The following is a 26,814-nucleotide window of genomic DNA, read 5'->3' on the forward strand; positions in this document are numbered from 1 at the left end:
TCGGTTCTAGAAATAACTCGAGATGCCAAACTGAAACCAAACACCGTCTTGTAGCCCCAGGCACCTACTCACAACTCTGCATACACAGCTACCAGCTGCACCCTGGTATTGCGATTTTAGAATCTCTCCCACATGATAACATAATTGCATCAGTTGTATACACCTGAGGATAAATACTGAACATCAATCGCTGTCAAACTACTAAAGCTGTAGGACTTTAGACGCTGGTGAACTTTCTAGTTGGTAGTAACCACTGAAAATATTTACCTAGGTATACATTATTTTGACCTAAGGACTTTGTTTAACTGCTGGATAAGTGATATGTTAAGCTATAAGGTCATTTAAGGTTTAAGCAGGGTGTCCGCGCGGTCTTAAAAAGTATTAAAAGTTGATAAATCAATTTAGCGAAAATTAAGGCTATTAAAAAGTATTAAACGGCATTTTCCAAGGTATTAAGAAGGTCCACAGCAACGACAACATGAAACACCCTTTACACTCCTGCAATTGATGGAAAGAGTCCAAGTTTTAAAATCTTTTAATTCGTGATGTTAAACCTGAGTGTTTGCAGTAGGTCTTGTGGCATTCGTGTTTGAATAAATCTTTGATGTAAATGATTTCACATGGCTTGTCAGACGGATGCCTTCTTCAGGCTTTTAGAAAGTGATGAATGATCCTCTGAAGACAACAGCACTGCTTAGTCTTCAGTTAAATGGATGACTCAGTTTTTTTCCAGAGCTGATATTGATCAGTTAACACACACACACACACACACACACACACACACACACACACACACACACACACACACACACACACACACACACACACACACACACACACACACACACACACACACACACACACACACACACACACACATTTATGCAGTGTTGCAGACATACTGTGTAACTGGAGCAGTAGGACTTTGCTCTGTAACTGTGTGTGTGTTGGAGGGATCTCCTGTTAATTAAAGCCTCCTCCTTCTCCTCCCTGCATTGCGACACTGGCAGGCCCACAAAGGCTTCTCCGACCCAGAAACACTCGGCAAACGTTCTTCATTAAACAAACCAAGGTGCAGCGCTGCATTAAAACATAAATCTCCTCCATGCTGACGGCAGCTCTCTTCATCAGAGCTTTTCTCTACCAATCCAAATTAGGTATCCTAATGATATTTAACCATATTGCCTGTTGACGTTTATCACTAACCCTGATCTGTGACGCCAGCTTTAAGGAATGTGCTCCAGCACTTAGCCTCAGTTTTATGACCGGTCACAGAGCCAAAGAGTCAGATAAGTGATTCAGTGTCTCCAGGTGTTCACGTACACCTTCCCCCAATATGTGGGTTGACTTTCTGCAAACTAGTTAAAGGGTCTACCAAGATGCGAGGCGGATCAGAATTGACATGACAACCCACCCGTGCAGTCAGAACCTTTTGCTGCTGTGACTTGTGATGTGAATTCTCCGGCCGTTTCCTTGCAATAAACTATCATTGTTTGACATCAAAGCTCCAACTCTTCTCGTGCAGAAGTTTCCCTTACACCTTTCTTTACTCATCACATTTCCTTTTTATAAATAGCTTCACGAAATGGCAACATAGGGTTATTTTTAGGGCTGCAACTAAGCTTTAAAAAAAAAAAAAATGTATTCAATATTTAGATTCTTAGTTTGGTCTCTTATTTCAATTAATATAAGAACATATAACTCAACTTTGTTTGGATAGCAACAAGTCAGATGCAGCACAAGATTCTTTACAATAAGGAACAATGGAAATAACCATCCATCCATCCATCCATCCAGCTTCTCCCGCTTATCCGTGGTCGGGTCGCGGGGGTAGCAGTTCCAGCAGAGAGCCCCAAACTTTCTTTTCCCTGGCGACATCAACCAGCTCTGACTGGGGGATCCCAAGGCGCTCCCAGGCCAGCGAAGAGATATAATCCCTCCACCTGGTCCTAGGTCTACCCCTTGGTCTCTTCCCAGCTGGACGTGCCTGGAACACCTCCCTAGGGAGGCGCCCAGGTGGCATCCTAACTAGGTGCCCGAACCACCTCAACTGGCTTCTTTCGACGCGAAGGAGGAGCGGCTCAACTCCGAGTCCCTCCCTGATGACCGAACTTCTCACCTTATCTCTAAGGGAGACACCAGCCACCCGGCGGAGGAAACCCATCTCGGCCGCTTGTATCCGCGATCTCGTTCTTTCGGTCATGACCCATCCTTCATGACCATAGGTGAGGGTAGGAACGAAAATGGCCCGGTAGACAGAGAGCTTTGCCTTCTGACTCAGCTCCCTTTTCGTCACAACGGTGCGGTAAAGCGACTGCAATACCGCTCCCGCTGCTCCGATTCTCCGGCCCATCTCACGCTCCATTGTTCCCTCACTCGAGAACAAGACCCCGAGATACTTGAACTCCTTCACTTGGGGTAAGGACTCATTCCCTACTTGGAGTGGACAGTCCATCGGTTTCCTGCTGAGAACCATGGCCTCAGATTTGGAGGTGCTGATCCTCATCCCAGCCGCTTCACACTCGGTTGCGAACCGATCCAGTGAGTGCTGAAGGTCGCAGACCGATGAAGCCATCAGAACCACATCATCTGCAAAAAGCAGTGGTGCAATCCTTACTCCACCGAACTGCAGACCCCCCCCCCCACGACTACGCCTCGAAATCCGATCCATGTATATTACAAACAGGATTGGTGACAAAGCGCAGCCCTGGCGGAGGCCAACCCTCACCGGAAATGGGTCCGACTTACTGCCGAGGACCCGGACACAGCTCTCGCTTTGGGAGTACAGAGATTGGATGGCCCTGAGTAGAGACCCCCTCACCCCATACTCCCGCAGCACCTCCCACAGTAACTCCCTGGGAACCCGGTCATACGCCTTCTCCAAGTCTACAAAACACATGTAGACCGGATAAGCGTACTCCCAGGCCCCCTCCAGGATCCTTGCGAGAGTAAAAAGCTGATCCGTCGTTCCACGACCAGGACGGAATCCGCATTGTTCCTCCTCAATCTGAGGTTCGACAATCGGCCTGACCCTCCTTTCAAGTACCTTGGAGTAAACTTTCCCGGGGAGGCTGAGTAGTGTGATGCCTCTGTAATTGGCACACACCCTCTGATCCCCCTTTTTGAAAAGGGGGACCACCACCCCGGTCTGCCACTCCTTCGGCACTGTTTCCGACTTCCACGCAACGTTGATGAGACGTGTCAACCATGACAGTCCCTCAACACCCAGAGCCTTCAGCATTTCCGGGCGGATCTCATCCACCCCCGGGGCTTTGCCACTGTGGAGTTGTTTAACGACCTCAGTGACCTCCCACCGGGAGATTGGTGTTGATCCCCCGTCATACTCCAGCTCTGCCTCTAACATAGAGGGCGGAGTTGTCGGGTTCAGGAGTTCCTCAAAGTGTTCCTTCCAACGCCCCAACACTCCATCAGTTGAGGTCAACAACGTCCCATCCTTACTGTACACAGCTTGGATGGTTCCCTGCTTCCCCCTCCTGAGGTGTCGGACAGTTTTCCAGAACAACTTTGGTGCCGCCCGAAAGTCCTTCTCCATGTCTTCTCCGAACTTCTCCCACACCCGCTGCTTTGCCTCGGCCACGGATGAGGCTGCTGCCCTTCGGGCCTGTCGGTACCTTGCAACTGCCTCAGGAGTCCCCCGGGATAACAAATCCCTGAAGGCCTCCTTCTTCAGTCGGACGGCTTCCCTGACCACCGGTGTCCACCAGGAGGTTCGAGGGTTACCGCCCCTTGAGGCACCTAGGACCTTGAGACCACAGCTCCCCACCGCGGCTTCGGCAATAGAGGCTTTGAACACCGACCACTCTGGTTCAATGTCCCCAACCTCCACAGGAATGCCCGAAAAGCTCCGCCGGAGGTGTGAGTTGAAGGCCTCCTGAACTTGGGCCTCCTCCAGACGTTCCCAGTTCACCCGAACTACACGTTTGGGCTTACCAGGTCTATCCAGAGGCTTCCCCCGCCACTCGACCCAACTCACCACCAGATGGTGATCAGTTGACAACTCCGCCCCTCTCTTTACCCGAGTGTCCAAAACATACGGCCTCAGGTCCGATGATACGATAACGAAATCGATCATGGACCTTCTGCCTAGGGTGCTCTGGTACCACGTACACTTATGAGCATCCTTATGTTCGAACATGGTGTTTGTTATGGCCAATCCATGACTAGCACAGAAGTCCAGTAACAAACCACCACTCCGGTTCAGATCAGGGGGGCCGTTCCTCCCAATCACGCCCCTCCAAGTGTCTCCATCATTGCCCACATGTGCGTTGAAGTCTCCCAGCAAGACTAAGGAGTCCCCTTCAGGAGCCCCATACAGGACTCTTTCCAGGGTCTCCAAGAAGGCCGAATACTCTGAACTGCTGTTGGGTGCATAAGCACACACAACAGTCAGAGTTTTCCCCCCCATAACCCGCAGGCGTAGGGAGGCGACCCTCTCGTCCACTGGGGTAAACTCCAACAACGAAGCACCTAACCGGGGACTTGTGAGTATCCCCACACCCGCCCGGCGCCTCACACCTTGAGCAACTCCGGAGAAGAATAGAGTCCAACCCCTATCCAGAAGTAAGGTTCCAGAGCCGACGCTGTGCGTAGAGGTGAGCCCAACCAGATCCAACTGGTACCGCTCCACCTCCCGCACAAGCTCCGGCTCCTTCCCCCCCAGAGAGGTGACGTTCCACGTCCCCAAAGCCAGCTTCTGCCGCCCGGGTCTGGTCCGTCGAGACCCTCCGCTTTCACTGCCACCCTTCTGGCAGCGCACCCGACCCCATCGATGTTTCCCGTAGGTGGTGGGCCCGCGGGACGGAGAAGCGGAGGTGTTGCCCACGTTGCCTTTTCGGGCTGGGCCCGGCCGGGCTCCGTGGCAAGCCCGGCCACCAGACGCTCGCCGACGAGTCCTCCTTCTGGGCCTGGCTCCAGAAGGGGACCCCGGGCTTCCTCCGGGCCGGGTATCCTCACTTCTTGTTGTTTCTTTCATGAGGTCTTTTGAACCAATCTTAGTCTGGCCCCTTGCCTGAGACCAATTTGCCATGGGAGACCCTACCAGGAACACAAGGTTCCAGACAACACAGCCCCCAGGTTCATCAGGGCACACAAACCTCTCTACCACGGTAAGGTGCTGGTTCTTCAGAGAGGATGGAAATAACCAAAGTGATAAAAAGCCATAATCAGCAGACTGGAAATAACCAAAGTGATAAAAAGCCATAATCAGCAGACAATATAATAAACTAGATCAAAATTGTATGTAAAGTATTTCAATAAGGTCCGTCAGCGCAACATTTTTAGCAAAAGGGGATTTCATTTTGTGTAATTAATTGAAATCAAAGTTTATCAACAATTATTTCAGACCTTACCTTGCACCCCAACACTGGGATGAATCTTTAAATAATAAAGAGCAACATGATGAACAAATGATTAGAAATGTAAGTTTGAAGCATGTTCTTTAAATAAAAAATTGTATAACAAAGTTGTAAGATATAAGCAAATGCCCGAGGTAATATCTCGCATTTGTTGGAAAATCAGCCACAAGCCGATTTTCCGCGTCGATAGATGTCTGGCCGTCGATGAGCGTCCTGTCGCCCAACTCAGATTGCTGTGTCCTGCCCCGTCGTATCTTTTCGGCCGTGCCGACACTTTCTGCCGCCGATTCGGTAGGAAGTCTGCTACAGAAATCTCTCTGATTGGCTGTTCAGCTAGCGAATCAGTGCATGAGAAGCGAAACGGAAGTGAGGGACCCAAACAAACTATTAAGAAGGCAAATCCGAGATTTCATTTAACTCCAGCTCTCGACACAGGTTCGGGAAAGCCCCGTGAGCTTCTCGCTGTAGAGTGAAAATGGAACCTACACGCCATTTGTTGTTGTTTATATCACGCAGTCTGTTCTTCTTCTCTCGGTTATCACGCAGTCTGTCTTCCGGTTGTTGCCTCTTTTGAATGACGAATACACACTACCGCCGCCTGCTGGTAAGGAGAGTTATTGGCACTCACGCATGCGCAGTTCGTACGTGCTTCTTGGCCGTCGGCTGAAGTCTTTGCGGTGTGTTCCAGTGCGACTGTTGGCAGAGACGTGAGGCGACGGAACACGACTGTTATGTCGCCTCACGTCTCCTGCGTCTCGGCCAACAGTGTTCTTTGGTGTCAGTTTGGTTTTAAAGAAAACATTTGACGGCTTTAATTTAATCTTATGCAGTTTGATATTTTAAAAACTCCTTTATGGAATTCTTTACATTTATTTTGAAATGGAATAACATGGTGAAATCTATGACTCCTACCCTGCTGAAAAAAACAGCCTGACCAGCCAGTCAATATTAGGCTGGATTAGTTTGCTGGTTGAGAGGGGTTTTGGACACTTTAGTTGGTTTGGTCACAGTGGTCTAGCTGGTCACCATTAGCTGGTCGGGATAGCTGGTTTAGCTGGTTTGGTCACAGTGGTCTAGCTGGTCAGGATAGCTGGTTTGGTCACAGTGGTCTAGCTGGTCACCATTAGCTGGTCAGACTGGTATGATCTTAAGTAGAACTTTAACTGGGATTACTTGATGGTTAAGCTGGTCATATATGATGATGACACACTCACCCAATTGCAGTAGCTCAATGAACATCTATAATTTCAGATCAGAGCACCTACCTTACCAGAAAGATACCAGAATGTATTGTCTGTAAATAAATACTCATTCATCAAATGATTAGAAGCAGGACAATTATTTATAACACACAATGAACATTAACACACATTTGAAAACATTTTCAAAACACCCATTACTTCATGTTTCTTTCCGCTTTTCACAAGGTCCTGTATTTTTTGTGAAATGTAGTAACCGGCCAACTTCCCCCTCTCCACGTTTTGTGAATTCAGCCATCCTCTGAAGCACTCTTGAAAAGAGAAAGGAAACAGATTAACTTTTAGCTTTGTTATGATTACTTAAATATCTGCACTGTGAGATGAAGAAGAAAAACGTATCGAATGTAGTCTTGAACATTCACTGTGATTGGGTCTATTATCCACGCAATACACCGTATTTAATTTTTGTCTTAATTTACATTATTTCATTTCATATTCTGTTCTTGTAAATATTATATTACACGTATATAAACTGTTTGCGCTACTTTTTATTTTGTATTTTATTATATATGTTGCATTGTTGGAGGAGCAGAATTTCATTGACATGTCTACACTGTAGCTGCTGAGCATATGAGAAAACACACATTCATCGCCGAGGTCACAATATCAATTGATCCAGCAGAGCAATAGCCTTTAGGCAAAACCCAGAAGATCAACAAAAGATATGAAGTAATATGAACTTACCAAAGCTGAAGTAGATGGTCAACTTCATTCACTTTCTTTCCGTTTGACTGATTTTAATCGCTATACGCTCCTCTCTCTCGTTTCCTCTTCACTACAGGGTGAAAACTACACTTTTCGCGGCACACGTACTTACAGCCAATCAGCTCTCTGAATTATGAGATGACGTTTGGTAGGTATGTCAGCACAGTGCCCCTATGGCGAGTTTTTTTTTTTTGTCGCACACATTGAATAGAAAAAGACTCTGAGCATGCGCAGTGTAGTTTTTACAGCACCCATTCACTTAGACCAGGGGTGTCAAACTCAAATACACAGTGGGTCATCAATGTTTGGGCTCAGGCTCTGAGCGGAGGAGACCCTCAGGATGGAGGGAAGGTGTGCGTGCAATATACCGGCGGGCCAGATCTAATAGGAATTAAAAATTATCCTGCGAGCCGAAATTAAATCCACCACGGGCCTGATTTGGCCCCCGGGCCTTGAGTTTGACACATGTGACTTAGACGGGGGCTAGAGCGGGGCTTGCCCCACGTCGCTCAATAGGTACACTGTAGACACTAATTAGAAGGACAGACTAAAACAGCAATGTGCAGACGAATCATGATTAAACATGATCTTAAAATATATTTTAAGATTTATTTTCTTTGCATTTATTTGGAATTATTATTTGAATTACTTACTGCTGACATTAGGTGGGGCTGGGCCACTGCTGACAAAGTGATTTTGAGCACTTGTAAAAAGCGCTAAAATAAATGCAATGAATTATTATTAATATTTAATTTTTTTGTTATTCTTCTATGTAGACCTGTCTTCTTACTGAAGTTAATTAGGTCATTTAAAATATATAGAAAATCAGTCCATATAACTGGTGTTATGGTAGTAACAGTATGAGACTTAAATGCAAAAATAAGTATCTAATACAATATTATTATTATTCATTTAATTTGAATTATAACTCATATCTTTCCATGTTTAAGACAAAATGTTCTGTAAAAAAGAATGAAGATGGTTTGTAGAATGAGACTGGTTCCCTCTAGTGGGAGATGTCATTAATTACAACTCCACATATTTATTTTTTATACATGAAGTCAATTCTATCTTTACTGAGGGTTTGTTTTTTTCTGACTTGTGGTTAAGCTCTCCTACTTCTCTACGTTGGGAAATTAATCAATGAATGCCAGGAAATCTGAGAGAATGTACTCGTGGCAAACATATCTTTATTCAGTTCAAGTACTGATACTTAAAGATGTTATTTTTGATGTCTTGCACCTATAAATAATCTAACAAAAGTTATCAATTTCTGGACTGAAACAGGATATTCCATTATTTTCAATATATAAATACTTAATAATATACACTTGATATTTTTTAAAACTACTCATCCTTTTTTATATGTTGTAGTTTGATCTTGTTCTTAAACTCCTATATTATACAACCTTACTTGAATTCAACTGTACTATTTTAAACAATAATATAAATGAGGATGGTTATTAATTTATAGTTTTTTACCAGTTTAATGAAACAAATGATGTACAATAAAAAGAACCAAAATCCCACAGATGGACAGAAATCACTCGTCAGCAGATTTGAGAACGCATGCAGGGGGAGGAGGGAGATAAAGCGTGCGGGAGGGAGAGAAAGGGAAGATTAGTGGGGAAGAGGAGGAAAAGGGAGAGGATGCCAAAAAGACTAAGCAGAGAGGAAGGCGTGTGAGGGGGAGGAGGGGGAGGGGGGTGAGGCAGAGACGTTTATAGTTGCTGCGTCAGAGCGCTGGCAGCAGACAGTCAGCTGACGGTTCATTTGCTCCCTCGCTGCAGTCGTCTCCCCCCCACAGGAAGCCTTGCTTGGATTCTCCCCTCCTTCCTCCCTCCCTCCTCCTGCAGCCACACACACACACACACATTTCTTCACACACAGCTGCTGCCTCTCGCTCATTTCTGTGGGGAATGTGTGTTTGCTGATCGGACGGCATGGAGAACAACTCAATGAACGAGAAGGAGTCGGCTGCAAAGCTCTGGAAAACACAGGGTACATGCACCACCTCCACCTTTGATATGTTTCTCTTTATTTAGGCAGTGTCACCCTCAGAGGGAGGGGGGGGGGGGAAGCACTGCTGCAAGGTGCTCCTGGGGACAGACGCGCTGTCCACCACGGCTTTAATTTCACTGCTTTGTCTTGAATGGATTGTTTGACATTGATTGTTAAACGGAGGCGATGCAGCACATTCAGCTGCTGAGTCCATCGACACTGTAGGCTTGGATGTGGAAACTTATTTTCTAGATTATTCTTTTGAGAAATTGTGATTTTATTGACCAAAGTGCAAGGTGATGTCTTTATATGCCTTGTGTAGTCCAAAACCGAAAGATGTTTGCTTTACTTTGATGTGGAACAGAGAAAACCAGCCAATGTGAACAGAGTGTTTAGAGAAATGTTTGCATGCACCATTACATTAATGATTTAACTCATTAACAAAACGGTTACTAGTGGATCAACTTGTCATTGCCGCTGTAACCAAGACGAACAATTATTTAAATATCATTGGATTTCTGTTGGTGTCTGGAGTTTGAACATTTTACTGTAATGGGGGAATTTTAAGATGTTTTTCAAGTTGCTTGATACACGTGTGGGACTAGTTTTTGTCAAAGGCGTGAGATGTCCTCTGCTGTCCTCACAGTTGACATGATTGCAGTTTTTCCTGTGCTCGTCCTGCAAGGAGGACCTTTGGTCACGGTCAGCCTCTGTGACCAAAGGTAGACGGGAGAGAGGAGGAGGGATTTGTGAGGGGAGTGACGTTATCTGACTACTCTAACAATGGATTTCTACATGATTCATCTACCGAATCACTCGTGTCAACCAATTGATTTGTGTTACTCAAGTTGTCAAGACACTTAAATTATATTAAGGTCAATTAATGTTTATTTATATAGCCCAATATCACAGATGTTACATTTGTCTCAGTGGACTTCACAGTGTGTACAGAATATCAGTATGACGATACGACACGCTCTGTCCTCAGACCCTCTGTCCTCAGACCCTCTGTCCTCAGACCCTCACATCGTACAAGGAAACACTTCCGGAGAAAACCCACAGTTTTAAGGCGATGGTAAAGGCTTGGAGAGGCCCGACATCTTTTGGTTTAGGTGCCGAATTTAACGTATAAAACCTGATGGATAAATAAGCTCAGGGTTTGGATTTTGTTTCTGCTACTTGTGTAATTGAGAAATGGCGATGTGTCTTTCGGACCTGTACTTATGATTATAGTCATGACCAATAATACTTGATCAAATGTTAGTTATTTTGATTAGTTAATTATTTGTCCAGTAAAAATTTCTTTCTTATTTGCTATAAGAAAAGGTGCATCAATGCATTCCTTTTTACATGCATAGTTGACAATCTGTGTCATCACTTCTGTCAATCAGTTTTCCCTTTTTGAGGGATGAAACAGCTGTGTTGGGATTATTGATCGATGCAGCATTAGTTCAGGGTTAGGGTTAGTCTCTAAATGAAGTAGGATCTTCAATATGACGGTAAAGTAATATTGTCGCCCCTAATCATAAAATAGTGTTTTTATGAAAGGTGTCAGTCTGTAATATAATTCATATATCACAAGTCCTCAACGTGCATTAGAGATGTAGCTAATGGCGACAAATGTATACATTTAAATGAATGAAAATGTTTGTTTGAGACTTCAAGGTATTTAGATAGTTGCTGCTGATCTGAGGACTAACTGTTGTTTACTAAGATATTAAAACGATAATGCCAGGCTGTAGAGTTTGACGTTTACAGTTAGAATCATTTTATATATAATCGACCCCCTGTTGAAGGCCTGTGCTTTATATAGATGAAACAAAGAGACTACTATGGATACAATAAAAGTACACACATATAAGTTATCACACGCTGTCTGCTGATCTTCATGTGTGCCTCCGTCGCTTCTTATCTCAACACTGAGGCCTTTGTGCTGTGTGTGTGTGTCTATAGCAAAGAGGACAAAGTGTTGAAAGAAGTTGCTTTTGTTTCTGTCGGGGGGGGGCTTTAAGTAAGGGCAGGGTGCAAAGTGAAATGGCACTTTATTGTGTGTGTGGTGTGACGCTCTGTGACTGCAATAGTATTGAAGCAATCAGGTGTTATCTTATCAGTGAGCCTGGCCATAGGTCATTTATTTTTGATATGAGGATCTAACGGTTATCACCAGAAAAAGACCAAATGGACTCGAATTAACCTGCGTTTACTAAAAATGTCCGTTCACTCTAGCGTTAATTTAACAGTGTTGGGTCTAATTCAACATTATATTGTGACCGCATTATTCATCCACTTCATTCAGCAGTTTGCTTGAATAGTTCCTCCTATAATGCAGTATTTTAAGTTTTTATTTACCGTCTCTTTGCCTAGTTTGAACTGTAAAGCTGCAGGACCAAACATTAAAAAAAGACTTTGGACTGAGCATAATTGTATGCAATATAATGTTGGTTATCAACTATATATTTTAAGTATCAAATGATTACTTGGTTTGGGGCCAGTTTTCTCCCAGCATGCACCTGGTGTTACCATACTTCCTTGCAGGTCCTTACATGGATTTATTTCTAAAGGATGATTTCTTTTTTTCACCCGCAGTGGGTTGGATTTGAATTCCTAAATGTTATCTTTTCTGCTCGGTTGTCCTTTTACAGCCACATTATGCAACGCTCCTCTCGTGCAGCTGTCATAATCCCTTTTATTAAGCAATTTCTTCATGATAACGGATGGCCTTTCACACACATTCACCTCTCTGTCTGCTTCGGGTGAACTTTGGACAGCATGTAGTGTCTTAACCCATGCAGGACGTGTCTTTACCACCCTGATTGTATTTAGAGATGTATTATATTCATTAGTCTCATACCGGACGAACAAAAGGCAACATTAAGTTCAGTCTGATGTGAATTTAAGTGAGCAGTACTTGCTGAGGCAACCAACCAAGCATTTAATATAGATTTTACTTAAAAATTCACTACGATAAAACTCAGTTTTCTTTTTTTCATTCCCCAATTCGATATTGGTTATTTCTCTTAAAAGTTTCTCTCGTTTTTTTATCTAATTTCCCCTGAAATCAAGTGTAAAAGTGGCGTTTATAAGTAACCAGTTATCTTACACGTTTTCAATGAAAGTTATCAAATGCATGTATTTGGAGAACACGGTACAATATTTTCCTCTGAGGAGGAAGTATAAATAATGGAAGTATTTTGACTGCAACATATAGTTATGTTTTCTACAACAACAAAAAACTGTTTTATTGCAATTTTATAAAGATAATTGGTGACATTTCCCTTAATTTCCATTATTCTGCCCTTAAAACAACTTTTTTTATTTAAAAAAAAAAGGCTACGTAGTTATTTTTGATATACTCAGTTATTCTTTTTCTAGAAAGTATCTCACTCTCATTTGCGTGTTTCTTATTATGTGTGAGATACTATTGCTAATCAGTCATCAGTATCGACTTGTGAAAAAGTATTTTTCACATTTGCAGACATGGGCAATGTTAATTTATATAACAGTAAATTGGTATTGGTCAGGCGTCCATCCGGAGAGAGGCCAAGCTGCGCATGTCCCCCCGCCTCTTCCTCTCCTCCCCGTCTCTCTCTGCCAGGCAGAGCCGCTGTGTCACTTCACGCTCTACTGGAGGTTCAAGATGGACGCCAAACAGGGTCAGTCTGCTCATAATCTTTCGTTAACCGAGCCCCTAAAACCGCTTTTACATGTCGCTTTCTGCACGTGTGTATCATCGGGTTAGTTTGCATGAGCACCGGGGATAAAGCCGAGTTCATGCCGGGCAGAGAGCGAGGGGAGCGGGCCACCGCGGAGGTCACGGTTTGACGTGTTGTCCCCACGGCGAGGGGGGCATCCCGGGGAGGAAAATGAAACCCCGGGTCCATGTTGGAAAGAGAGCTGGTGATTAAACCTAGCGACCGGGGTTTAGATCGCTGTGATGCGGATCTATTTTTAGCCTAGTGATGTTAGCACGCCTGCTACCATATGTAGCCAGACAGCCACATTTGGACCTGTTCCTCCTCTTCCTCATGTTGACTCCTCTCCCCGGGTGTTTGAATCCAGACAGCCGCCCTCTGTGTCAACACCCCCGGGCCCAGCTGCTGTTAGCTGCTAGCATCAAGTTAGCATGATGAGCGGTTAGATAATGAGGGGAGAGCTAGCTCCAAGCTAAAGCTAGCTGTCAACGCCCACATGGACACCCCGCTATTCTCAATGAGAAGCTTCCAGAACATGAAGCTGCCTTCATGATTATCTCTTGTAAATTACTGTTTTGAAACAGCAGCCAAGAGGATCTGGTCTCTGGTTCTGTTGTTAGTCATTGTAAAACAATAGCTGCACTGAAATTGCAAATGACGATTTTTTTTAACCAAACACAGGAACAGTTTTGACTAAATGTTGAAACATGCTTCCAGTCAAATACAAAAATATATATAAATGAACAGTACAAACTATTTATTGTATTCATACAGAATACAACTAAATGCATTAAACATCAATAGCAAAAACACCAGTTCTTATAGTATAAGTAGAAAATAAATAAATACATTGCACTGTTAGAAAAGCTATACGAGCAAAGGAAATATTAAGACATGTTTGTGGAATTTATAGCTACAAAGATTATGTTTGACGCATTTCTTTTGGATGAAATAATACTCAAAATTGTCAGATCATCCATTGTTTCGCATCCGCCTCAGTTTGCATTTTAAATTCTGCTTTTTATCCTTGCATGTAAATCAGGCTTGGAGACATAATATATTTTACAATGGTTTGTATTTTATACTTATCACAAGTGAACCTTTAATAATGACAGATTGTAATTTCCGACAAGCAATGCAGAAACATTAAGCTGTCAGATTCCAGCGTGCAGTTTGACGTCACTCCTCAGTGTCACCCCGAACGGCACGGAGAGTCTGCAGGGAACCACGACTCCTCTGCTGCTAATAATGTCCGCTGACCTGCCTGGAATTCCCTGCTGAAATTTAAGTGTGCTCCAACATGAGCTCAGCTGTGAGACTGACCCCCTCCCTTCCAAAATCTTCACCACCTCCCCGTCTATCTGGGTCCCTGCACCACCCGACACGTCATAAAAACCACCCATATGTAACATTTGGATCTTTTTGAAAACTATACCCTGATTTAAGATTAAATTACTCACAGTGAGATCAGCAAATACCAAAACTAACAATTTAATTGAGATATATTTCTCTTTTCCCTCCGTCAAACATTTCATGACTTCTACAGCTAGCGAGGCAGACATTTTGAGTTCATTTTGGGTGGCATAATAAAATAACGCTCGTGCAAGTTGAAGCAATGTCTTCCAAAATCCTAGCAGCCGAGTTGGTGTTGGATCACGTGGAAGTCTTAATGGGGCATCATGGTGAAAAGACCAGAAGGCATGGAGACGAGGAGGAAGGTTGTGAGTCAGATGCCGTTGTTGGGGTGACAATGTTTGGACCTCTGACTTCCTGCAGAGTTGCAGCACGCAAACTTTAAAAATGCTCCGTCACATGCACCCGCCATGTGACTGTGGAGGCAAGAAACTCATTTTACCCTGAGGACACTTAAACTTTACCAAAACAAATTGATTTCGATTTTTAACTCCAGGACAGGGCATTTCTGTGATGTCCAACGACAACCCGCTGATTTCTCATGTAGTCGACCAGTGTCAAATTAGGTTAAACCGTCCTCCAGCTATGCATATTTAATAAGGAATTTACTATGGGGTATTTTATTTATAGTCTTTATGAGCAAGGACGGGATGCAAGTGGGAATATTATATTAGTCTAAAACATGAAGCATTAATATTGTATGGCATGTGCAAATTGTTAAATTCAATTTGGTTATAATAAAAAGTAGGTATTTGAGCTATATACCTTATAACTAAAAGAATGCAGTTCAATATCACCCTTTTCTTTACTTCTCTATGGAAGTTTTTTAATGTTTTTATTTATTTAAAAAAACGAAATAGACAACTCTTTAGTAATTTGATGTTTTTTATATTTATTTTTCCAAATAAATTGGCTTTTTAATGTTTTTTTCCATTAGGATTATTTCTGTTTTAAATATTTAACCCAACAGAATAATTGTATTTAATATCTGGGGACAGTTTTCCTTAAGAGCCCCTAATATTATCCAACAGGTGACCTAAATACCAATAAACTACACCCACGTGACGATTACCGGAAGTGATAAACAATAAGAATTCAATGTGATGCAGACAGAAATGAAGATAATAATATAAATAATAATAAGCAATGGCAAAACAAGCATTTTGGCTCCTACAATAATGTTTAAAGGAGTACATTATAAGTGTTTTCTCTCTGGATGTTTGACACTAAACGCCCTCTTCCTCCTGCAGTGGTGGATCTCCTCTACTGGCGCGATGTGAAGGCGACGGGCGTGGTGTTCGGCGCCGCGCTGCTGCTCCTCCTCTCGCTGACGTCCTGTAGCATCGTGAGCGTCTGCTCCTACATCGGCCTCGCTCTGCTCTCCGTCACCATCTGCTTCAGGATATACAAAGGCATCCTGCAGGCCATCCAGAAGTCTGATGACGGACATCCATTCAAGTGAGTACAGCAGTATTTAACGAAGTGTGTGTGCCGTTAGAAAATACATTGTATACGTACAGATTTACATTACAGTTGAACAGGTGTTAATTATGGAGTAAAAGAAGAGCCTATAATTGGAAGTATAAAGAGGAATAAATACAGGGATAAATGAGTAAATAAAAACGAGGAGGAAGGAATCAATAAAAAACTAAAGACATTTTAAAAGGAATACATTTAATTACAAACTGGTAACTAAAACGTGCTTTATGAAGAGAAATTAATAAATAAAACCATCGAAATATACAGAGGAAATACTAAAATTGAATAAATAGGTTAATTAATTGAATGTGGAAATATTAATAAAGTAAATGGATACAATTTGAAACTTTAAAAATGTTCAAATAATTTGAAAGTATCCAGAATAATAATTATTGTAATTAAAGAGACTTATAGTGCCTTTTTTAAATATTCAAACAATTAACATAACTATTTGAATTAATAGAAATACACATGTGGCGCGTCTTGCCGTCATTTGACGCCCTTATTCAGCTCGGAACACCCTGAACTCGAGCCGAGGGCGTCCAAGAAAATAAATAATTTGAGAGAAGATCACATTATTATAGCTTGAAACGACGAAAAGGGACAAGGACATCCCTCTGTTGGAGGGACAAAGGAGTCTGGTGGGATTCTTTTCGCCGCCAGCAAAGTGTGCCAGGGACAGCTCAATTCAAAATTCAAGTCACGTGACAAAAAGTTGAAAATAAAAAGTAAATGAATAACACAAATATCTTACAGTGGAGAAAATGAAAGAATAAATGTTGCAATATTAAGAGAAATAAAATGTTTTAACTATAAAGAGAAATAATAAAGATGGATAAGGTGGCAGTGGACTAGTGCGTTGGCGTTTGCATCAGGGGAGCAGGTTCAAACCCCACTGCAGTCAGCATGTCGTTGTGTCCCTGAGACGCTTCACCCCAAATTGCTCCTGTGGGGATTGGCCACAGTATTGAGTATGTAAGTTGCTTTGGATAAAAGCATCTAACAAGTAACATGTTCATGTAATAATGAACAACATGATATTCAAACACTTGTAGATTAAATAAATAATAAACACTATACCACAAGAAAGCAGCCCAGAATATAAAATGGTGTCAGTGGAAATTAAACTCAGCCAACCTGATTAATCCTGATCAGTCTGAGCTGCAGGCGGACGTTTTGATGAATGTCAGGCACAGTTTTAGAAACACATAAAAATATCCCTGTATTTTCAGAGAGTCTGTGAAGAGAGGTTTTTTTTTTTATTCTTAGCCTCTTGATGTTGGTTTGTTTTATCCTCCATCCTGGCTCGCTTTCAAATCCTTCTTACTGCGTTTCCTTTCACTGGCTGACCTCATGGCTCATGACGACCAATTAACCAGATTAACATAAACCGAGGAAAATAGTTGCTTTAAAAATCGGATTTCTACACAAGGCTAATCTTCTTATGTTGTATATTTTATTTATAGATTTCTTAAATTATTATTGTGTGTTTGATTTTTTACAAACAGGTTTTGAAATATCAGAACTTGTTGCTTAAAAATCCCCCTTGCTTTAAAATCTGATTTCTGTAAATGTGTAGGTAATATACGATGATGGATGATATTTTCTAGTTTTTGGAAGGAAAACAAATCTGACTTAATATGATGACTAGGTTAAATAGTCAGTATACTAACTATCGTTTTAATGTACTTGAAAATGCTTAAAGTGCCTGAAAGTTGACAGTTCTTCCTCCTCTGTTTCCCCCCCGCAGGCAGTACCTGGACCAGGAGGTGGCGCTCTCTGAGGATATGGTCCACAAGTACAGCGACCTGGTCCTGGCTAAAGTCAACAAAGGCATCTGCGAATTAAGGCACCTGTTCCTGGTGGAGGACCTGATCGACTCCATCAAGGTGAGAGATCATGGATAGAATATGCACAAAAGAGGATTTAGAATCAGAAACAGGTTTATTGTCAAGTAGGTTGTCACGTACGAGGAATTTGACTTGATGTCGCAACATACGTAAAACGAACATAAAAAAACACAGATGGCGAATTAATTGAAGAACACTATAATAACATTACAAAAAAATAAGATAAATGTAGTGAAAATAAAATAGAGCAGTATTTACATTAAAATAGAATGCTATAGAGGCGCCCCATGGGACCTTATTTCGGAAAAAGTATGTATTGAAGTCAATGGAGAGAGAAAGGTTATCTTTCGATCCCGTTTGAATTGTGCCATGAATTAAACAAAAAATTATTTCCATGTCAAAAAAGTCAGTTTGTCGTAAAACTGTTGAAATATAAGACTGTGAAAAATACGCAACTAGAAAGACTACAACTCCCAGAGTCCCGGTCCCGCATGCTGGCTCTCACGGAACCGACTAACTCCCCTTGTGTGTGTGTGCAGCTCTCAACATGCCCAGACTTGGAGTGATTTTCACCTCGTTTAATACTTTTGGCCAAGCCCCAGCCTACATCAATGACCTTATCCACCCGCACATCACAACCCGGGCCCTGAGGTCCTCTGAGCAAGGCCTCCTAAGGGTGCCCCGAACCAGGCTAAAGACTAAGGGTGACCGTGCCTTTGAGGCGGTGGCCCCAAGGCTTTGGAACAAACTCCCCCAAGTAATAAAAACCTCGGCCTCAATAGAGGTTTTTAAGGGGCGGTTAAAGACCCACCTCTTCCGACAGGCCTTTGGGTCGTCGGAGGAGGTGAGTTAGTGGCGGTCTTCTTTTTTTTTTCTTTTTTTATTATTGGTGTTTTGTCGTATGTTTTATCCTATGTATTACTTGCTGCCGTTTTATGCCTTTTATTCTACATTTTATAGTTGTACTGTGAATTGTGTCCTGTGTACTGTACTGTAAAGCACTTTGTACATCCGTGTTGAGAAGGGTGCTATATAAATAAAGTTTTACTTACTTACTTACTTACTTTCCGCCTCGTTCTGAAAGAAAGAAGTGAAATGCCGTCTTGGTGTGTGGTGCGAGGCGGGAGATGTAGGTCATTGAGCGGTTTCACACAAAAAGCGTTACTTCACAGTTTTACGACACTTTTTTTTTTTTTACTTGCAAAATTATCTTTTCAATTGACAAACATCATATGTGTAATTCGTGGCACAATTCAAACGGGATCGAAAGATAATCTTTCTCTCTCCATTGACTTCAATACATACTTTTTCCGAAATAAGGTCCCATGGAGCTCCCCGGAAAGGGAGGGACTTCGCCTCTCTATAACAAATAAATCTTTGCTAGAAACCGATCCCAGCTGTCGATCGTCGTCTCGCTGCAACCCAGATTCAGAGCTGAGAATAACGTCCCTTTTAGACGATAAAAACTCTCTTCTTAAATCCCATCAGCGGGACGTCGGAGCCTCAGGAATGTTTTCAGCAGATTATAAATATAACTTCCAGTGATTCATCTTTCTGTTATCACTTTACCACCAGCGGGTCATTAAAATGTCACGGCCTCCAGTCAGAAATCTAACCTTTTCAAACTTCACACCGGCAGCCATGGTTTTCTCCGGCTGTTTCCATGCTCACCATCAGCTCGAGCAGATAGCCGTCATGTCGTATTACAGCGTTTATATATTCCTACAGATTCAGGGTTTAAATCTCAGTTTTTAAACAACCATCAGGTCTGTTTCTGTTTTAACCCTAAGGAGACCAGCTGAGAAATATCATATATAAATATACAAGTGTTGAACTAGTGTTTTGAAACATACAATTCATTAATACAATTATTATTTATTGTTTCTATTTGCGTTTTTAAGAAATGCTATACCATGGTAGTACTGGGATTATAGGTTATACATATATAATTTGATCCTTTTCGAAACAAACTGAGGGTGAAAAGTAGTGCCGCACGATATTGGAAAAAACTGACATTGCGATTTTTTTCCCTGCGATATGAAAAAATACAAGAATTGAAGAAAAGACAGTTTTTTTTTGTCCGCAAACCATCGTTTCTTGAACTTTAATGCTCTACAATTGGTATTTTTTTAACTATTTTGGTCACGGACATCTGGATCTTAAGTTATCAGAGCAACAAGCTGAGCTAGCTCGGTTAGCAGCGCCAAACTGCCCTGGAGAAACACATGAAACTACTTTATTCAGTGCTTTTACCTTTTAATCACCGGGTCCGTTAGCTTTGGAGATTTGATTGTGATTGGTGGTTGGCTGTCACTCACTCAAGTACCCCTGACATGAGAGCCGCGCGAGTTTTCCTTTTTGTAGCAAGCAGCAAAAGAATTGTAACATGACGTGTTTGAGCTAATTTGCCTACTTAAAGGTGGGGTAGGTAATTCACTTCAGAAACACTTGTTATATTCCATGGAATGCTCTTAACATCCCGATAGCAATGAATATATTAAATGCTTTGACAAAAAATACATAAAAACATGTCATCTGTGGAAGCCGTGGCGCTGTAAAAAGCACGACCAATCATCTGAGCCGGCTAAAGTAACTGGATGGCCTACCTGCCTGTCAGCCTTCCATCTGGGCACACACTTATCTCGTGCCCTCATTGGTCATGTGCGCGTTCGTGTGTGTTGGGGGAGGGGCTCTGTGAGGAAGTCTGAAGGAAGTGGCAGATTTTTTCCGGCTGTGTATTTTCAAATTCAAGCGCACTCGAGCTGGTTTCTCCATTCTTACCGACCCTACCTTTTTAATATCGCACGTCCTAAAAAAAAAACCTGCGATGTGAATATTGCGCATGCGCATATCGCGATTATCATCACGACACAATATATCGCGCAGCCCTAGTGAAAAGTAAATAAAATACTTGATTCATAAATATTATTTAATCATAAATAACACTTTTTCCATGACAACATAGGGCTGTGCAATTAATCGTATTTTAATCGCGATTACGATTATGGTTTGCGACGATTATGAAAACGGCATAATTTACAAAATACGATTATTTTGCTGGGTGCGCTTTCGCCCCTCCCTAAAAGCCCACTCCGCCACGTGGGAGTCATATGTGTTGTGAGTGTTCAGCGCGAGCTAAGATGTCAGAACAAGAGCAGCAACTCGTTAACAAGAAGGGTAAAACTATGTCCACTATTTACAAGTACTTTGTCATTACATTTCACATCGCTAAAGATATGTGCCCAGTTAGCACTGTTAGCAACCAGGGCTTCAAGCAACGTGTCAACACGTTGGACAAGCGTTACGCGATGCCGTCTCAGTATTATTTCAGCAGGTCTGCGCTGCCTGCACCATATGACAAATGCCGTGGGGAAGTTGAGAGAGATGTGGCTTCAGCTGGCTACTTTGCGACCACAACGGACCTATGGTCTAGCCCTGGGGTGCCCAACCAGTCGATCGCGAGATGTGTCTAAAAATAGAACGACAATATTCTGTTTTATCGTTAATGTCCTGTAACATAATCTTCCTGTGCCAGAATAATGCACTTGAACGCATCAAAGCTTTGTGATTGGCCGGCGTGACCCCATGTGTCGGGGCGTGGCTGAGGGTCTTCAGTACAGGTGGCTTGTCTCCTGCCTGCGCTCATCTATGAAACCAGACCATGTCAACAGGCTGGTGTTTCTTGCAAAACATCTTTAAGAGATGACATGAGCAGCCCTACCAGCATTTGCCATGGTGGCCTACACATTTTTATTTGGTCTTAAATTGTAGTTCAACATTTATTTCCTGTTACTTCTGGACCATGACGGTTGGCCAGCCTTCAACGTTTAACTGAGTGGAATATGTTTTACCAACATGTTGGCTATATGTTAAGGAGTTTTCAGTATGTTGTGACAGTGCACTGCATCATATTTGATTTAATTTATTTTGGTCTAATTTATTTTTATTTATCATATTAATAATATATGTTTAGTATGGTTTTGGAAGTGCGCTCCAACATATTTGTTGATCTTGTTTATTGGTAAAATATTATTTGTTTTAAAGTTCAATAAATGGTCAATGAATAATCGTCAAAATAATCGTGATATCAATTATTGACCCAAATAATCGTGATTATGATTTTTGCCATAATCGCACAGCCCTATGACAACATATCCATTGTATTTCTATAAATGGTGGCAGGAGTGTGCTTATCAGATAAAAGATTGAAGAGCACATCAACAAGAACAAACACTTAAAATAGTTTTTATAATATTAAGTTCTTTGTGTTTTCAGATCTCTTTATGCCTTTGATATTAATGATTGATTTCTATATATTTTCCTCTGCAGTTTGCTGTGTTGATGTGGATCCTGACCTACGTCGGCTCCCTGTTCAACGGCCTCACTATTCTCATTCTCTGTGAGTGACAATTTCCCATCATGATTTGACATTATATATATATATTTATTTTTTATTTAAATGAACTGGCGGTACAGTTATACAAATAAATGACTTGCATGTGTTTTTAATAATGTCATAAAAAGTCTACAGTCAAGTCTAAAACTGTGGTCTCAGTTGCTCCGTGAGGCGTTCAAGGTCTGTTAGTAATTTGTAACCTTCTTCCTCAGCTCTGGTCGGTTTGTTCAGCTGCCCGATCGTCTATGAAAAGCATCAGGTGAGAATTTAATATTAATCCAATAGTTATTATTTTTCCTGATTTTCTTTTTTTCAATAGAAATGAATAAATAGGATTTAAAAAAGAAATAATAAAAAAAACTAACTCATTTATTCTTCTTTGTGTTTTCAGACTCAGATCGACCACTACCTGGCTCTGGTCAGCAACCAGGTCAAAGACGTCGTTGGAAAGTAAGAAACGGAGCTCCCAAAACATGTGTTTATATGATAATGGAAGTATGTAGAGACCGACACGAATATGAGCAGGAAGCTAATTTTAGACTCCTGACAAACAATAAATGTACATAATATTTACAATAATTTTAAAGACAGCCCTTTCTGATTAAATCCTCCTTTCAAAGACAACCAACTAAATTGGAAAAATTTCATTTTACCTCGCAGGACAAAGGAACTGAACTAGCCTTCAGTCCTGCTACTCAGAACAGCAGGTTTAAGTACCAAAAAATGCAGAAGCAACATCACGTCGTTCAGCCAAACGTTACATGGTTGATGACGCTATATTTGGCTAAAACTAATAGTATCCGCGAGCAACTCCCATGTTCTTTCCTGCTAATTTACTGTCAATGTCAATGGAGTTTGGTGGCAAAGTATGCTAAACATTAGCCGCTTTCACACCAAGTACTTTTCCGTACTTTGTTCCCAGCACTTAGTCCCGCCGAACTCTTTAGTCCCGGAACTGTCCTAGTAGATCGCGTTCACACCGGAATAAGTCTCTGAGGGAGGATTACGCAGATGAAGCCGCTGACGTCACTTCTTCTGCTTTGGGTTTACTGGCAGGCCGCAAACATCTTCACGGCGTATACTGCCACCCGAAAGCCCCGGCAGGAAGTCCCCGGAGTTGGGGACTAGCTTCAGTAGAAGCTGCTGGGAGTCCCAGCAACTTCTACTGAAGCCTTCCGAGTAAATCGCCAGAACGCCGACACCTCCTCATCTCCATCGCTCCCATGTTTTTTTTTTTGTGTTGCCATAAGTTAGTCTCTCTCCGTTGGTGCGCTGGGCTAATGCTAATGCTAATAATGCTAATGCCAGCAAATAAAATGGCGGCTTCACAAAACTTTTCAGAGTTTTACGGGACGTGGTTTGCAATTCGCTCAGCCAATCAGAAATGGGAATCTTTTTCTCCCCAAGTTCTAGTTCCAGATCTTTTTGGTGTGAAACCAAAATCCCAAGCACTATCAGCCTAGTTCTTGGGAAAAGTACTCCGGTGTGAAAGCGCCTATAGTGTTCTATAAACTCTATTTTTAAAAAGTAACTCGTCCTTACTCACTACAAAGTCAAAGATATTAATACAATTACTTTTATATTGTTTTTGTTAATCTTTTTAATTTCTTCTCTCCTGCAGGATCCAGGCGAAGGTTCCCGGGATGAAACGAGTGAAAGCAGAGTGAAAAAACGTCAAGTCGGAGTTTGTTTTCAGGAAGTCCTGACCGGAGAGAGAGGGGGGTGGGTGGGTAAGAGTGTTGTTGGGGGAGGGAGGGGTGATATCTGAAGGAAGTCTGGAGATGGAGATTTGGGGGGGGGGTGGGTCTGGCGTGGACGCAGCCCTTCTAACTCTATTTGTCAAAATAATAAAAACACTTTTTTTTTCCAGTTCAGAATTCCTTTTTTTATTTGTTTTCTGGGAACGTGGAAGCAGGTCTGTTTGATGATGAGATGTTTGTTTTCTGCGAGACGCTGAGAAATCACAGAAACACATTTTAATCTTTTAATTAAACTCCGATGCCCCCATTATCGGGTTTTTTTGTCGTCTTTTTTCCCTTCGTCTGGTGTGTTTGAGAAGTAAGAGGCGAGCGGTGAAAACCTCATTTGTATTTTCATTTTTTTTTGGTCGAGTTAGAAGTATTTTGTGATTTTATGGTTAACTGAAACGCCGTCGTGTCCCTCAAGCTTCGAGCTAGCGTGCTGTCGACTTTTTGTGGGTGGGTGGGGGTGGGGGGGCTTGTACTACCATTTAAAAACTTCATTGCTTCTGAGTAACTCTAGTTAGAAACTTCTAGAAAAAACCTTTGCCAGACGATTTAAACATTAATTACATACAAAGTCGTTATTTCCATGTCCATTTGCTGCTGTTTAGTAAAGAAAACATGTTTACATTCATCCACATCAGATAAAATATTTAAAAAGTACAAAAATAAATGAAAGGGATTAAAAAAAAAAAAAAATAACCATACTGTCTGTGGAGCCAATATCTTAAAGTTGCCACTTGATGTGACTTTTGGGAAAGCTTTTGTTTGTTATGCAAGTATAATTGTGAATGATAAACTTCATACTTCAATTGTGACGATAAAAAGCTTCCCGCCGGGAGCCGTGTTTGTGGAATGCATTGTGAGATGTAAACAATTATCAATAAAGCTTCTAGACGAAGAAAATACCTGCCTCCTCATTTGTCCGTAACGTTAGCCTCCATTAGCTTCTCATAGCGTTCGGTTGCCTGTGTTGGCTTCTGATAGCTTTCCTTAGCTTCTTATAGTGTTCTGTTGCTTCTGATGGCTTTCGTTAGCCTCTGTTAGCTTCTCATAGTGTTCTGTAGCTTCTGATAGCTTTAGTTAGCCTCTGTTATCTTCTGGTAGCTTTCGTTAGCCTCTGTTAGCTTGTCATAGTGTTCTGTAGCTTCTGATGGCTTTAGTTAGCCTCTGTTAGCTTCTGATAGCTTTAGTTAGCCTCTGTTAGCTTCTGATAGCTTTAGTTGGCCTCTGTTAGCTTCTGATAGCTTTCGTTAGCCTCAGTTAGCTTCTCATAGTGTTCTGTTGCTTCTGATAGCTTTAGTTGGCCTCTGTTAGCTTTAGTTAGCCTCTGTTAGCTTCTGATAGCTTTTGTTAGCCTCTGTTAGCTTCTGATAGCTTTAGTTAGCATCTGTTAGCTTCTGATAGCTTTAGTTAGCTTCTGATAGCTTTAGTTAGCCTCTGTTAGCTTCTCATAGCGTTCGGTTGCCTCTGTTAGCTTCTGTTGGAAATTAAAATCAATGTTTGATAGCATAAAGTAGCTTAAACATACCGTCAGTTTAAATGCTATTTTATTCTGGAAAGAACCGGAAGTTCTCAATACTAATCTTTTATTCTGAAAATCCTTCATCTCCGGTTAGCATTTAGCATGTGGCTAATATATAATTTCCTATAGATGTGAATTTAGCAGCGAAATGACATGGAGTGATGCACACCGAAACCTACTTATTTAACACTACAGCTAATTGAACCAAGAGATTATTATTGCTGAATATGAAATGAAGGTACAGTTTATTTGAATTCGTTATTGTTTACAGACGTGGCTAGCATGGTAGCATGTGACAACACCCGGAACTACCGGAAACCAAAATGCTGTGAAGTATTTCCTGTATTTTTTAGTGTTGATTTCAGCGTTTGAAATGTGTTTAGATTAAAAGTCATGAAAGAGATTAGGAGGAGAAGAGGCGAGTCTAGTTATACAATGAATGTAAAATGTCGAAATCCTCCATTTAACGCAATATCGGACACAGAAGAACGAGGGGGAAGTCTCCTACCTCACCACAGCCTAGAGAGGAGGAGCAAACAGCCAGCAAGCCGGAAGGACGAATGCTTGTGAGCTCTCTTCTTCATGGCCACCACTGAGAGAGGAAGCTGCAGACTTTCTCTCCTGACTGAACAATCTCCTGCTTGTAACATTACCGTGCATTTTTATTAATTAAAGTACAATTTGAACCTTCTCAGAGACTCCATTTAGTCTCCTTTTAAAGCTTCTCTCTTGGACGCGAGAATAACGAACATAGTTAACACTTCTGATAGCTTTCGTTAACTTCTGTTATAACTTCAATACAATTTTACAAATGATTGCTAGTGATAACTATGATGACTAGTAGACCCAATCTATTTGTATTATATTTATTAGAATAATAAATCCTGCTTTGTCTCTATGATCCCAAGCTGCTTCACCACCAGTTCTACTAAGATACTTTTAGATACACTTTCATGTATGTAGAACACAACTGGTAGATTATGAAGCACTTTGTAAGGAATCTGGTTTCTTTAAAGGCAGTGTGATTTTAAGGCTTTTTCAGTGAGACTCATTTGACAGATTTGTGCTCAATCCTCTCACAAAGGCACTGTAAGGATGGAACCTTAACACTACTCGAAAATGAAGTGCTTGGTCTAATTAGATGTTCTTTAAGAATGTGACTCTTAAAAGCACTTTGAGATTTTAACGCTATTTCAGTGAGACAATGCAGTTTTTTTTTGTTTCTTAATTCAGGTTTTTTTTTGCAAAATTACAGATTTACAGGAACTATCCGAGAATCAAACCTCTTAGTCCAGGGATGTCCAAACTGCGGCCGGCGGACCATTTTGTATCGGCCCTCAGCAATTTCAAAAAGTATAAAGTCTTAAAGGTGGGGTA

At 41.8% G+C, this 26,814-nt stretch overlaps 1 protein-coding gene across 8 annotated transcripts in view; it reads left to right on the forward strand.

Moving 5' to 3' along the window:
- LOC117459300 (reticulon-1-A-like) overlaps positions 1 to 24,818 on the forward strand; it is a 39,445-nt gene extending 14,627 nt beyond the window's left edge. For 6 of the 8 annotated variants that reach the window (XM_034100042.2, XM_034100043.2, XM_034100045.2 and 3 more), the window contains 6 exons: positions 15,696 to 15,903; positions 17,675 to 17,813; positions 22,104 to 22,173; positions 22,383 to 22,429; positions 22,562 to 22,620; positions 23,792 to 24,818. In XM_034100042.2, the coding sequence (XP_033955933.1) occupies positions 15,696 to 15,903; positions 17,675 to 17,813; positions 22,104 to 22,173; positions 22,383 to 22,429; positions 22,562 to 22,620; positions 23,792 to 23,837 (569 nt within the window). In that variant the 3' untranslated portion in view covers positions 23,838 to 24,818. Of the gene's footprint in view, positions 1 to 9,158; positions 9,341 to 12,893; positions 12,994 to 15,695; positions 15,904 to 17,674; positions 17,814 to 22,103; positions 22,174 to 22,382; positions 22,430 to 22,561; positions 22,621 to 23,791 lie in introns of those variants that run through there. The other 2 variants (XM_034100049.2, XM_034100050.2) reach the window with 2 other exon arrangements.
- The last annotated feature ends 1,996 nt before the right edge of the window (positions 24,819 to 26,814 follow it).

The sequence above is a fragment of the Pseudochaenichthys georgianus genome, chromosome 15 (genome assembly GCF_902827115.2).
Source record: "Pseudochaenichthys georgianus chromosome 15, fPseGeo1.2, whole genome shotgun sequence".
NCBI classification, from domain to species: Eukaryota; Metazoa; Chordata; class Actinopteri; order Perciformes; family Channichthyidae; genus Pseudochaenichthys; species Pseudochaenichthys georgianus.